General features: G+C 42.0%; 1 protein-coding gene across 1 annotated transcript in view; it reads right to left on the bottom strand.

The window, feature by feature from the left end:
• The window catches only part of VTA1 (vesicle trafficking 1), a 64,386-nt gene extending 52,348 nt beyond the window's left edge, over positions 1–12,038 (bottom strand). Inside the window, exon 1 of the mRNA XM_061624012.1 lies at positions 11,828–12,038. Within this exon, the coding sequence (XP_061479996.1) occupies positions 11,828–11,936 (109 nt within the window). The 5' untranslated portion in view covers positions 11,937–12,038. The remainder of the gene's footprint in view (positions 1–11,827) is intronic.
• Positions 12,039–12,549: the final 511 nt, after the last annotated feature.

Below are 12,549 nucleotides of genomic sequence, written 5' to 3'. Positions count from 1 at the left end.
CCATGACTGTCTCAAGTGAAATAAACGTCTGGCGTGGGTGTGGCCCCGATTAGCCAAGCCAAGCAGCTGTTATTCTGGCTTTTAGAACACTCACAGTTGGTTCTTACTGAGCATGCCTGACACTATCATTCAGTTCAATGCAAAATTTCTTAAATTAATTAAAAATCAGCTAGGCATTTTTTTTAACTTTTAAGCTGCAGGTGTAGGTCACAGTATGGGGCAAGATCAGTAATAGGATTACAGGTACTCTGTGAACATGGCTGATTTTTAATGAATTTCAACAGATTATGAGAACTCAGAGAAAAAAGTCCAAAAGGGGTCTGGGGGTTTTTCCTCTCTTTTTCGATTTTGAACTCTCTATTCTCGTGACTGTTTTGTGTATTGCCATGAAAATTTTGAGGGTTGTTAAGCAAGCGTTTCTGAGTTCAGGACTACAAGTTTTGTAAGGTTTTGTTTTGAAATCAGCTTATGGGAAGCATCAGAATGTCATGGGGGAGTATTTTCAATTTAACACTGCGGAATGTGAAAAATCCACGCTGGCTGTATGATTAGGTCCTGCAATAGTATTGCCAGGGTAGGCACAGTGACAGAACCCACAAAAGCTCATGCCATAATAAATGTGTTTTTCTTTAAGGTATTGTTGTTTCTCCTGCAAAGGGTAACATCACTACTCCTTGAAAATTATCATTGTTGTGGACAGATACAAGCATAGATGCGGTTTCAATGCTCCAGTGTGTTTCGCTAACCAGGGGAAGTAACACTACACTGTGACTGTAATATCTACACTTTCACCTTAATGTCTGAAAGTACTAAAAAATTCTGAGAGGCTGCACAACCAGTGGGAAAAGCAAATATCCCTTCCTCACTGCCAGAGTGGTACAGAGGTTACAGTGGGACCCAGAAGACCAGGGTACCAATACCCAGTTGGCCATGAAGCTCACTGCATTAACCTGGGCCAGTCACTGTCTCTCAGCCTAACCTACCTCATATAGATGTGAAGATTAAATTTGGAGGGAAAGAACCATATTTGCATGTTCTAGAGCTCCTTAGAGGAAAGGTGGGGTAGCAATGTAATAATAATGTCCAAAAAGGAACTTGTAAAGAAACTGCATGAACTACTTTCACCTTCCTTCTGTGAAGCCTCCTTTTCAGATGCTGTTTATTAATGGGATTTATAAGTTGCCTTTAAACAGGTTCCCAGGGTTAAAAGACATTAAAATTACAGTAGAATGAGTTAAAACACACACACTGTAGGAAATCGATTAATTGCACAACCCCACTATGGAAATCATTTAGGGCAAAGTTAGGGAAACAAACAAAAACACATTCTTTTTCCATCTTAACTTGCTTGCTGCTCAACCTGTATTTGGTGTAAAGTAGTTGACAACTATATAAAAATGACGTTCAGACAATGGTGAATAAAACCTTTTTTGGCTGAAGTTGATATTATTTATTGAAGCAGAGAAATTAAAGATAATGCAAACCACTGCAGCGTCAGTTTTTAGATGACCCTCCTTTCTGACCACCCTGTAAATCAGTGATGCCACATATATTTTTTCTAACTGTGTTTTTAGTGTCTCAATATGGGTAGGATTTTTTTGTTTAATGGTGCAGCTCCTGCTTATAATCAAATCTGGTGAAATCTATTGGAATCACCCTTTACTCCTATTCTGCACCTTCCATTCTTTAACTAGTTATCAATTCATAAGAGGCACACTGACTGTAATCTCATTATTGCCTTTCATAAGGAAATTTGTCAAAATTATAAAGCCACAAGAATGGCTGTATACTACAGCCAGCATAGAAATTTCACATTCCGCAATGTTAAATTGAAAACACCCCCCATGCCATTCTGATGCTTCCCATAAACTCATTTCAAAACGAAACCTTACAAAACTTATAGTCCTGAACTCAGAAATGCTTAACAACCCTCTAAATTTTCATGGCAATACATAAAACAGTTAGAGAGAATCAAGAGTTCAAAGTGTAAAAAGAGAGAGAGAAAAACTAGACCCCTGTTGGATTTCTTTTGGTCAGAGTTCTCATAATTTGTTGAAATTCATTAAAATCAGCCATGTTCACAGAGTACCTGTAATTCTAATACTGACCTTGCCCCATACTCTGACCTTCATCTTCTGCAGCTTAAAACTTAAAAAATGCCTAGCTGACTTTTAATTAATTTAAGAAATTTTACATTGAACTCAATGATAATGCCAGGCATGCTCAGTAAGAACCAACTCTCAGTGTGTTCTAAAAGCCAGACTCACAGCTGCTTGGCTTCTCTAATCAGGAGGCCGCACCCACACCAGACGTTTATTTCACTTGAGACAGTCCCCCAAAGAATCCTGGGAAGTGTAGCTTGTGAAGGGTGCTGAGAGGAGACTCCTATTCCACTGACAGAGCTCCAGTGGCCAGAGTGGTTTAACAGTCGGCTGCTCTGACTGAAGGTCTGTGAGGGGAACAGGGCATCTCCTAACAACTCTCAGCACCCTTCACTAACTACACTTCCCAGGAATCTTTGGGGGAAGCCATGACTGTTTAAAGTGGAATAAGGTCTGGTGTGGATGTGGTCAGTGACAGCTTTGGTTTAAATGTGGGTGGGAGGGTACATGTGCCTGCTGCAGAATAAAAAGGTGGGGGAAACCCTGAAAAAGAATGATACTTTTCACAATGTTTTCCTTTTAGAAAGGAAAGGGGCTTCCCCTCTGCCCAGTGCCCACCCACCCAATCTCCTCCCCTCTACCCTCTCCTTCCTGCCCTTCTTCTTCATTCCCTGCCCCTTCCCCAAGTCAGTTTCACCTATCCTAAGCATAATTGCACAGGAGTAGATCCCACTGAACTCAATAATCATCCAAATGATCAAACCTGCCCTCCTCCTTCCCTCCTGCCTGCTCCCCTCCCCCTCCCCTGCCGTTCCTCCTCCTCCCCTCCCCCTCCCGTCATTAGTTTCACCTATCCTAAGCATGATTGCAGGGAAGTAAATCCCACTGAACCCAATAACCAAATGATCAATCCATTCTCAGTAAACTTGCACACAATCCCATTTCTTACCTCCCGGATTAAAAAGCAGAGAAATTCACTAATAGGCAAAAAAACCTTGCCGTTTACAAACGTACTGATATTTTTTTATCAAACTTTAAAAAGCAGGGAAATTGGGCAGCTATAGTGAATGCACCAGGGGAGCAGGAGACCTGAACTCCTCTCTGAGATATTGGACTGCCCTACAAATTTGTCAAAATGCAAACACAATTTAGGTTGGTCTTTCACAGTCCAATCCACTTCCTGTGTAGCTCGGATGAATTTGGTAACATGTGCCTCTGAGCATATGGGGAGTGGTGGCAACACCTGCCATCAACCTAAATAACAGAAACAAGACAAGTGCTGTGTTGATCTTGTTTTAGCAGGGAGGAAGCAACGATATTAAGCCAGTTGATATAGTTCAGATAGTCACTTTAAATATGTTTGATTTACTTTGCAATTTTAGTGAAATTTCCTATAGTAAATCATTTTCTTTTGCTTCTGCTTCTGTGAATATGTGAAATACAGCAACACTTTGCAACACTAAATAAAAAATCCCAAAACAATTGTGGAATAATGGTACTGAGCATTCTGCAGAATAGTTTCCAATGGACATGTGGAGCGTCTCAGTTTGCACAAGATAAAACACTGGGAGGTGAAATATATCATAGCAAAATTCTAGGTGTGATCTAGGTTTTTAATTGACCATGCCCACCTTTCCTTAAGTGGAGTGGTTTAAACATAGCAGGCTGAATACATGCATCTTGGGCAGGCAAAGTTTATTTTTTCCAACAGCTAGATTCATTGCTTAAGCAGCAACACATTGTAATCAGTCTGATTTTACATCAAACGGCAGTTTCAGATTCAACTGTTAATGCACCCAAAATAGAAATAGAACATAACCACCTGTTTCAAACACAAAAGGCTGTCTTCGCCATCATATGACACTGACCAATAAAAAGGCTTTGACGTTAATAAAAATAAATTCGACACAGATTTCTAGGATGAATAATGAGAGAGAGATAATTTTCTAGATGAGAAAGAAGCAAAGTAAGACCACCACCAACAAACACACAAAAATGTAATTCTCCACCTTTGGCAATGTCAGGTGTTGCCACCACTCACCATATGCTCAGAGGCACATGTTACCAAATTCTTTCAAGCTCCATAGGAAGTGGATTGGACTGTGAAAGACCAACCCAAATTGTATTTGCACTTTAACACATTTGTAGGGCAGTAAATATCTCAGACAGGTCAGGCCTCCTGCTCCCCTGGTGCATTCACCATAGCTGCCCAATTTCCCTGCTTTTAAAAGTTTGATAGAAATATCTGTTGGCTATAGGTATGTTCTTAAATCACAAGGGGTTTTTTTGCCGATTAGTGAATATTTTTGCAAGTCCAAATATGTATCTACCAAATTATCCTTATCTACATGCCTGCTGATAATCTCAAAGGATTCTAAAACACTGGTGGTACAGGACTTTTGTTTGCAGAAGCAATGCAAAGCCGTGCTGATTCTTCTTCAACAAGACTACTACTTACACAGCTTGGGACCAAAATACCTGATGGAACGCGTCTCCTGACACAAACCCACCCGTACACTATGCTCAACATAAAAGGCCCTCCTCTGGGTGCCTACTCCGAGGGAAGCTCGGAGGATGGCATCAAGGGAGAGGGCCTTCTCAGTGGTGGCCCCCAAATTACAGAATGATTTTCCTGACGAGATGCGACTGGTGCCAACACTGTTATCTTTTTGGCGCCAGGTCAAGACTTTCTTCTTCTCCCAGGCATTTTAGCATGTGTTTTTGAATTGCTTTTTTAAAAAATGTGTTTTTTAAATTTGCATATTTGTTTTTAATGTTTTAATTATTGTAAACTGCCCAGAGAGCTTCAGCTATGGGGCGGTATATAAATGCAATAAATAAATAAAATACTATGTTTAATAGCTATAGCTTTAATATTTTCCACCTATTTCCATGCAGATGATCCGTAGACATTGTGTACCCAGAGAAAGAATAAATGGCATGTTTTCACAATGGAGAGATGTAAGAAATGGGGTCCCTCAAGAATTTGTATCAGGGCAGGTGCTTTTTCATTTGGTCATAAATGATCTGGAGTTAGGGGTGAGCAGTGAGGCAGCAAGGTTTGCTGGAAGCACCAAATTATCCAGGGTGGCAAGAACAAAAAGACTGCATCAAGTTCCAAAAGGATTTCTCCAAACATAAATAGGCAAATGTGGTTGAGCCAGTGATGTGAAGTAGAAAGTTTTCCAAAACAGAACATTTTTCCAGTGGTCTATTTTTCCACAGAAAATTTTCCATTTAATACACTCATTAGGAATTACAAATACATTAGGCAAGCTTGGCAGTTTCAAAGTTTTAGTTTTGTTTATTAAATACAACTAAGAAAAACAAGTAAGAGTAAATTTGGTCACTTTCTAGGACAGTGTTTCCCAAAGTGTGGTACGCGTGCGTACTCCTGGTGGTACGCAAAAGGATTTCAAGGGGTACATGGCTGAATTTTTTTTTTGTACTTTAGCATTCGGTTTTAGCAGGGGGGAGAATGTGTGCGCATATTCTTTTAAGAGAAAATACAGTTCTTGTGATTTCTCCAGTTTCTCACACAATCATGTGAGGGAAGATCAATATAACAGTGGTTTATCCCGATGTTATTCAACGCGCAGTCTCTTTCGCTCTCAATACATTCCTTGTCTTTTCGTGCACCCCTCCAGTTTCTCATAAGACTCGGACTCCCTCGCAATGACTTTGGCCACCAAAAAACACTTCTACAAACAGACAGATGGCGCCACAAAGATATTTATGCGTATGCTTGACTACAAAAATATTCACACCGGGAAGAGGGGAAGTGGGTTTTTTTCCTCTGTCTTCAGCCCTGCAGCGGCCATCTCGCCAGCCACTTCCCTCTTGGGGAATCTCCTGCTCTTCGGCTGCAGAGTAGTTTTTTTCCCCATCCTGCCTGACCTGCCCGCTCATCAGCTGTGAATTTTAGGCGGGAGGTTTGAATCCCCTGCCTGCTCTTGGGCTGTGTGCCTGAGTGGCTTCCCAAGCAGGATGGGGGGAAAACCGCTCTGCAGCCAAAGAGCGGGAGAGTCAAACCTCCAGCCCAGGCAAGCGCTGCCTCTGTAAACCCGCTGCATGATTTTCGGCTGGAGTTTCCGGTTTTGGGGGGTCCCCTACGGGTCTTTATTTCCAGAATGTTTTTTTTTGCTTGAATAATAGTTATTTTAATTATTAGTATATGAATCATTTCTATATTTTTCAATATATATTTTTGTTATATAAATATTATTTCTATTATTTAATACCTACTTTGTATTTATTTTTTTACAAACATTTCATATAAAATTATAGGAATTACAAATGTGTTATAATACCTTACCCCTCTCCCAATTATTTTTGTGAAAGTTGAGTACGCCGGTAAAATCAATGTCTCAAAAGGGGTACGCGCATGTAGAAAGTTTGGGAAACACTGTTCTAGGGCATTAGAAAATTTTCTGAAGCCAACTAAAAATTTTGGAATGCAAATTATCCTAATATAGGAATTTTTTTCAATTCAAAATTTTCTGGAAAATGCACATTACTGGGGTCAACATAAACAAATGTATAGTAATGCACCTTGGGGCAATTATAAATTCTAACTCCACTTACAGACTAATAGAGTCTGAGCTGACAGCAGCTAACTAGGAAAGAGATCTTGGGGTTGCAGCAGCTATAAAAAAAGGCAAAACTCTGGTTTAATCCACCCCCCAAAAGCCCCCCACAACCACCACCACTTAGGCTACCCAGTTTTCCTAATTCATCCCCACTTCTCCAGTAGCAGTAACAGCTTGGATAACTGGCTTCAAGGTAAAGGTGCTCTAGTTGCCCATTATCTTAATAGTAATTTCACTAGTTCTCAGTAATAACACATGACTATGCTATATGTTTATATTCCTACAGTTCAATCTTACATTTAGGAGATGTGATTTGGTTTTCTTTATAGTCCACAATTCACAGATTCATTCCATTTTAGTCTGCAGACCATTCATAATATGAAGCACTTTGTGCACACTTCAACTGGTCACTTGGAATAAGCTATAAAAATAATAAATATTCTTCTAAGAGCCACAATTCCATCTGACTAAATTAGATTGATCTACGTTAGATGGGGCATTTTGCTCTGTTCCATGAGCGAACTACAGTTCTGGAAGAAAAAGGTATCTTAAGAAAATGGCTAGTTCCGTCAAGCTATATTCTTTTCCAACACTTTCACTCATCCACACACTAGCCATTATGGCTGCAATCCTATACCCACGTATCTAACTTGTGAGCAAGCCCCAATGAACTCAGTGGGACTTTTGAATAGACGCGTGGAGGATTACACTATAAATATACTTTGAAGAGACTACCGTTAAATATCCAATGGAAGCAAGTTCTACAGTTTTGGAGCAGCCACTCAAAACAAAGTGTCTGTCTATCAACATAGCAAAGAATAACGAAAAATGTGCTGATCTTAGAAAATGTACTAAAATACGGGGCAGGGATAGAGATGTACAGTTTCCAGAAATTTTAAAGTAATGAAAAGAACTACTCATTTTTTCCAGGCAAGTTGTTTTCCATGAAAAATTGTTAGCACATGCAATAACACGTGCAATACTTACTTTCCTATCAAAGACAAAATTACTTTACTATTTAAAAAAAAATGAAAATAGAATCAACCAACTATCAAAAAACAAAGGAACGTTTTTGTATCTGAGCTCAGAAACAGTAAGTAGATTATAGCATTATCAAGCAAAATGTAAAGAAACTCACATCTTTAAAGAAAAAACTCAGAAACTAAGCATTCATGTAATGCTTGGGATCTAAAGAACACCCTAATGCCCTGGGTTCAGCCAGTGTAGCTTAGGGGTGCTCCTGGAGGCACAAGTGGCTCCAGCTCCAGCTGGTTCACTAGCTATAGCCTTTTCTAGACTATGAAAGCCTGACCACAGTTTTGTAAACCACAGTAACCTCCTGATTCAGCTATTGCAGTGCACTCTCCATGGGATTACTACCGAAGACAGACTGGAAGCTGGTGCAGAATATGGCAGTCAAGGTACTGACAGGCACTACTGACTGGATGCATGTTAAGTCCAGTTTTAAAAGATGTGCACTGGTTGCCAATTTGCTTCTGGCCCAAATTCCTAGTGCTTTTGTTAATGTAAAGGTCTAAATTGTTTGGGCCTAAAATATATGCTGTAGCACCTACTCTCATACAGGCATACCCCGCTTAACGTCGCTTCACTTAACGTCGCCTCGCTATAACGTACATGCTCCATATGCCTGTATTTCTCCAGAAATGCAGCGCAGCAGCAGAGGCTTTAGCGCGTGGGGGTGGAAATAGACACAATTGCGCCACCGCAAATCAGCTGGGAGGCACGATCACGATCAGCTGGGAGGCGCGGCAGCACAGCAGCAGAGGCTTTAGAGAGCGGGGGTGGAAATAAACGTGATCGCGCCACCGCAAATCAGCTGGGAGGCGCAGCAGCGCAGCAGCAGAGGCTTTAGCCCAGGGCTTTGAGGCTCCGCATGAAGGAGAGGTAAAAAAGTTTTAAAAGGTAGTGCTTCACTTTAAGGACATTTTCGGTTTACGTACTCGCTCTGGTCCCACTGAGTACATTAATGTGAGGTATTACTGTATAGACCTTCTGAAGCATTAAGATCTGTAAAAAAAGCCCTACTCTTGGGTGTTGCTGTCAAATTTGGCTTGAGGTACAATGGCATTTTGGAGGACCTTTTTGGTGGTAGCCCCTAGACTTCTGAATGCTCTTCCCTCCAAGGCAAGTCTTGCACCTACATTGTAGAGCTTTCATTGACAGGTCAAAATGCACCTTTTTGCCCATGCTTTTGGAGAGTGGCATGAAATGATGTTGGCAGAGCAATCCAAATCATGGGAAACTGGCAGGGGGGAGGCAGCAGTGAAGGAGCTGACAGGAAGCTCCACAGCATCCACTTGCCTTCTGGAAGCTGCTGGTCTGGCTGAAAGCCAGCTCAGTTGGGCGCTGTGCACTGGGACTGGGAGGTAAAAGCCGGCTTTAATGAATATTCCTTTTGGGGAGTAACCACTCCCCATTGACCCACTGTAATTATTTACCTATGTCGACCTTTTTGCTGATGGAAATTTCTGCCTGATTGGGACCCACGGGAGTGCTCCACAGGGACTTGGATATAGAGGAAGTCCTCTCCCCTTGGCTTCGCCTCCACCATGCCCCCAGAATGTCCCATTTTGGGGCTTTCTGCCAGCTCTCCATCCACCGGGCTGGGCTTCCCTGGCAGACCCCCAGCTGAGCTGGCAAGGTCCCGGCAGCACTGCAGCTCAGTTGGGACCAGGGACTTCTGCTAGCAGAGCCCAGCAGTGCCGGGAACCTGCCGGCTCAGCCAGGGGTCCCCCACATGCAACTACTCCCAGCCTGGCACAAATACAAGTTGGATTAGTCAATTCCTCTTCTCCATAATTTTGATATATGCTGTTTTTTTCTGTAACATTATTGATTTCAAATTCTATAATTTTAAATTCTTTTTATTTAACCTGCCCTGGGACCATTATGTGAAAGGCAGGTAATAAGTGCTATTAATAAATAAATAAGCAAGCCTTTGGACAGCAATCCTCCATGGCAGATAGTAGATTGTTTTGGAAACTGAGGAGCGTTCTCAAAAGTAGACTGCATGGGGAGAGGGATCTGCTGTGCAAGGGTCAAAAAAGCACAAGATGCCACAATGCATGCCCAAGTGTATAGAAGCTCTTTGGATCCAGGTCAATGAGACTAAGGAATCACAATACATTTGGACAGTCAGATTTACATCTTGGTTGCAGAGAAGTATTGATGGAAGATGACTTTTCCACCCTTTGCTTTCCCTGGCAAACACTGGTTCCCCCAAACAAATCCCCTCTTGAAGACTGGGAGGCCCTGAATAGGATGGGCACTGGCCTCATCAGTTGAGGGGGGAAATCTCTACAAATCCTGCCAAACATCTTCCATAAGCAAAGTTCCCCAGCCTAAGGTGGTAAGAACATAAGAACATAAGAACAGCCTGCTGGATCAGGCCAGTGGCCCATCTAGTCCAGCATCCTGTTCTCACAGTGGCCAACCAGGTGCCTGGGGGAAGTGATACGGGGGGGGGGAGAGAAGAGGGGCAGGAAAGTCACCATCCACCAAACCCCTTCTGCTGACACTTCTCTGGAATCAAGCCAATAACAACATTGACCTCTTCATCACTCTACAGGCCAATACAGTGAGGCTCTAAGCCAAAGCACTTACCTTCATGCAAAGATCCACTGAAATTAGCAGTACATGCTTTCGAGTTAACAGGCACGTATTTGCAAATGTTATAATAAAGATAATTATTCTAAACACATATGTATTTTATTTATATCATACTCTGTCTCAATAAAAATTTAGTATTTATGTCCAAGTAAACAATATATCCTTTAAAATACTTGCAGACGTGGAATTCTGAGACATACTGCCTTCAATGCTAGAGGCAGCACACAACTAGTAACCACTGATGGAATACTTTGTAAGAGATTTTTTCATCCCCCCCCCATTTTCAACTCTTCAATCTCAGGCACCATATTAAGAAAGCAGAGCATGAAATGTCAGTTGACAACACAAGATACAAGGCAGTACTGTGAGTATTGACAAATGGCTGGAAAAAGGAACAATTTATGCACATCAATATTTATTTTATTTACACTAGAATTTATACCCAACCCATCAATGGTCCAGGGTGGCTATGGAGAAAAATAAAAATGAGTGGCATGACATATCACTCATGGTATTTGAACTGAAGTTATCTGGAAGTTCTAGAAATAAACAGAGTAAGAAATTGCTGCACCATTGGACATTATTTCTCACTTGATTCAAATGATAGCCTACAATATCACAATTTAACACACAACCTTCCTGCTTGACCTATAGCTGACAAGGAGTTTGAGGGCAGTGGGAGAAAACGATGAAAAGACACTAGCAACCTTGTATCCTGTTCAGCCCTGCTTCCAGTCTAAAGGAAATTAGGGGCACATAAAATACAAAACTGGAATACAGCTGAATGGCACCATAGCAGAGAAACACAAGAAAGAGGTTAAAAATCTCAGTACTGGATAACAGAGAACACACTTGCATTTTACCCTAAAGGCACATTTAGTATTTTTTAATTCATAATATACTGATTATCACTGAACACCACACCATACATTTGAAGAACATTATTTTCCCCACAAAATCCTGGAAACTATCTTATTAAGGGTCCTGGGACCTGTAGCTCTGAGAAGAGGTAAACTGCAGTTCCCAGGATTTATTGGGAGAAACAATGAGCTTTAAATGTATGGTGGATACAATGTATCTACAAATGCACACTGAAATGAATGCAACCAATCTACACTTTACACTTATATGGTGTTCTGGCGTGTTCAAAGTGCTCTACATGTGTCCCCAGTGACGCCTACATCAGCCTTGTGAGTAAGGGGGCAGCGCTGTCGATCTCAATATTGCGAATTGGAGGCTGCAGCTCGATTTTGAACCAAGGACTTCTTGCCTGTCCCCCGTCCAGGGGCCACATGTTGCACAAGAGAGGATGCGGTCGTGAGCATGCGCATTTAGGTGGGGAGAGGTGACTAGAATGTGGGGGGGGAAGAAGGGGGAGGTTAAATCCCTCCAAAGGCCCCTCCTCCCAGTCCTTTCTACTAACGAAGCACAGAGGGAGGCAAAGGAGAAATGCTACGAATTTCGACGAGGGCGGGGCTCCGCAGGCCGTTAACGCCTCTCACTTACAATAATAGGCCACCACAGGCTCCCGCTTTTCGAGCTCATGCGCGGTTCTCAGGAAATGCTGAACGGGCTTGAACTGCGGGGGTAACGGTGGAAGACCCGAGGCCGCCATAGCGCTACAGATTCAACCCAAGACAGATAGCTCGATAGGGAACACCACCACTACAGCCCAATCTTGTAACCCAAGTAAGTTCCGCTTCCGGCGCGGTGACACGTGAACAGGCGCGGCCCAGTACGCGCATGCGGACTGGGGTATAGCAACTGGAGACCGGCGGCGCGATACTAGCGACATCTTGTGAGCGGCCGAGAGAAGAGCAAGCAAAGGGGTTAGAGGAGACTCCTGATGCTTTTCTAGAGAAATTTCCGGTTCCAAATTGTAGTTAAAAAGATCTTCCATTTGCGGGTTAAGAGGGGCTGAAAGTTCTAAGAATTAACTTAAAGCCAAATGAAGCAGGGAAGGTTAGACGCTGTCTTTTGTTGCAGTGTTTTGAAATAATAATGTTCTCTAAAACTGCAGCAGAATTTGGAGGGGATTGCTTAAGTTTTTTTCTGATAGCTTTCTTATACCTGTTTTTTTTTGAAGGCCCATACTGTAACTTTGTTCCCTTTTGTTTAATTGTTCGAAAAGATTGTGTACGAATATTCTAAATCGGGGATTCTCAAACTGGTCCATTCAGGTGGTCCGTGGCATGTCTGTGGATTTGTGGTTGAAGATGGGAGGTGTG

The sequence above is a fragment of the Rhineura floridana genome, chromosome 4 (genome assembly GCF_030035675.1).
Source record: "Rhineura floridana isolate rRhiFlo1 chromosome 4, rRhiFlo1.hap2, whole genome shotgun sequence".
Lineage (NCBI taxonomy): Eukaryota > Metazoa > Chordata > Lepidosauria > Squamata > Rhineuridae > Rhineura > Rhineura floridana.
The sequence above is the reverse complement of the archived record's forward strand: the minus strand, read 5'-3'. Positions and strand labels throughout refer to the sequence as shown.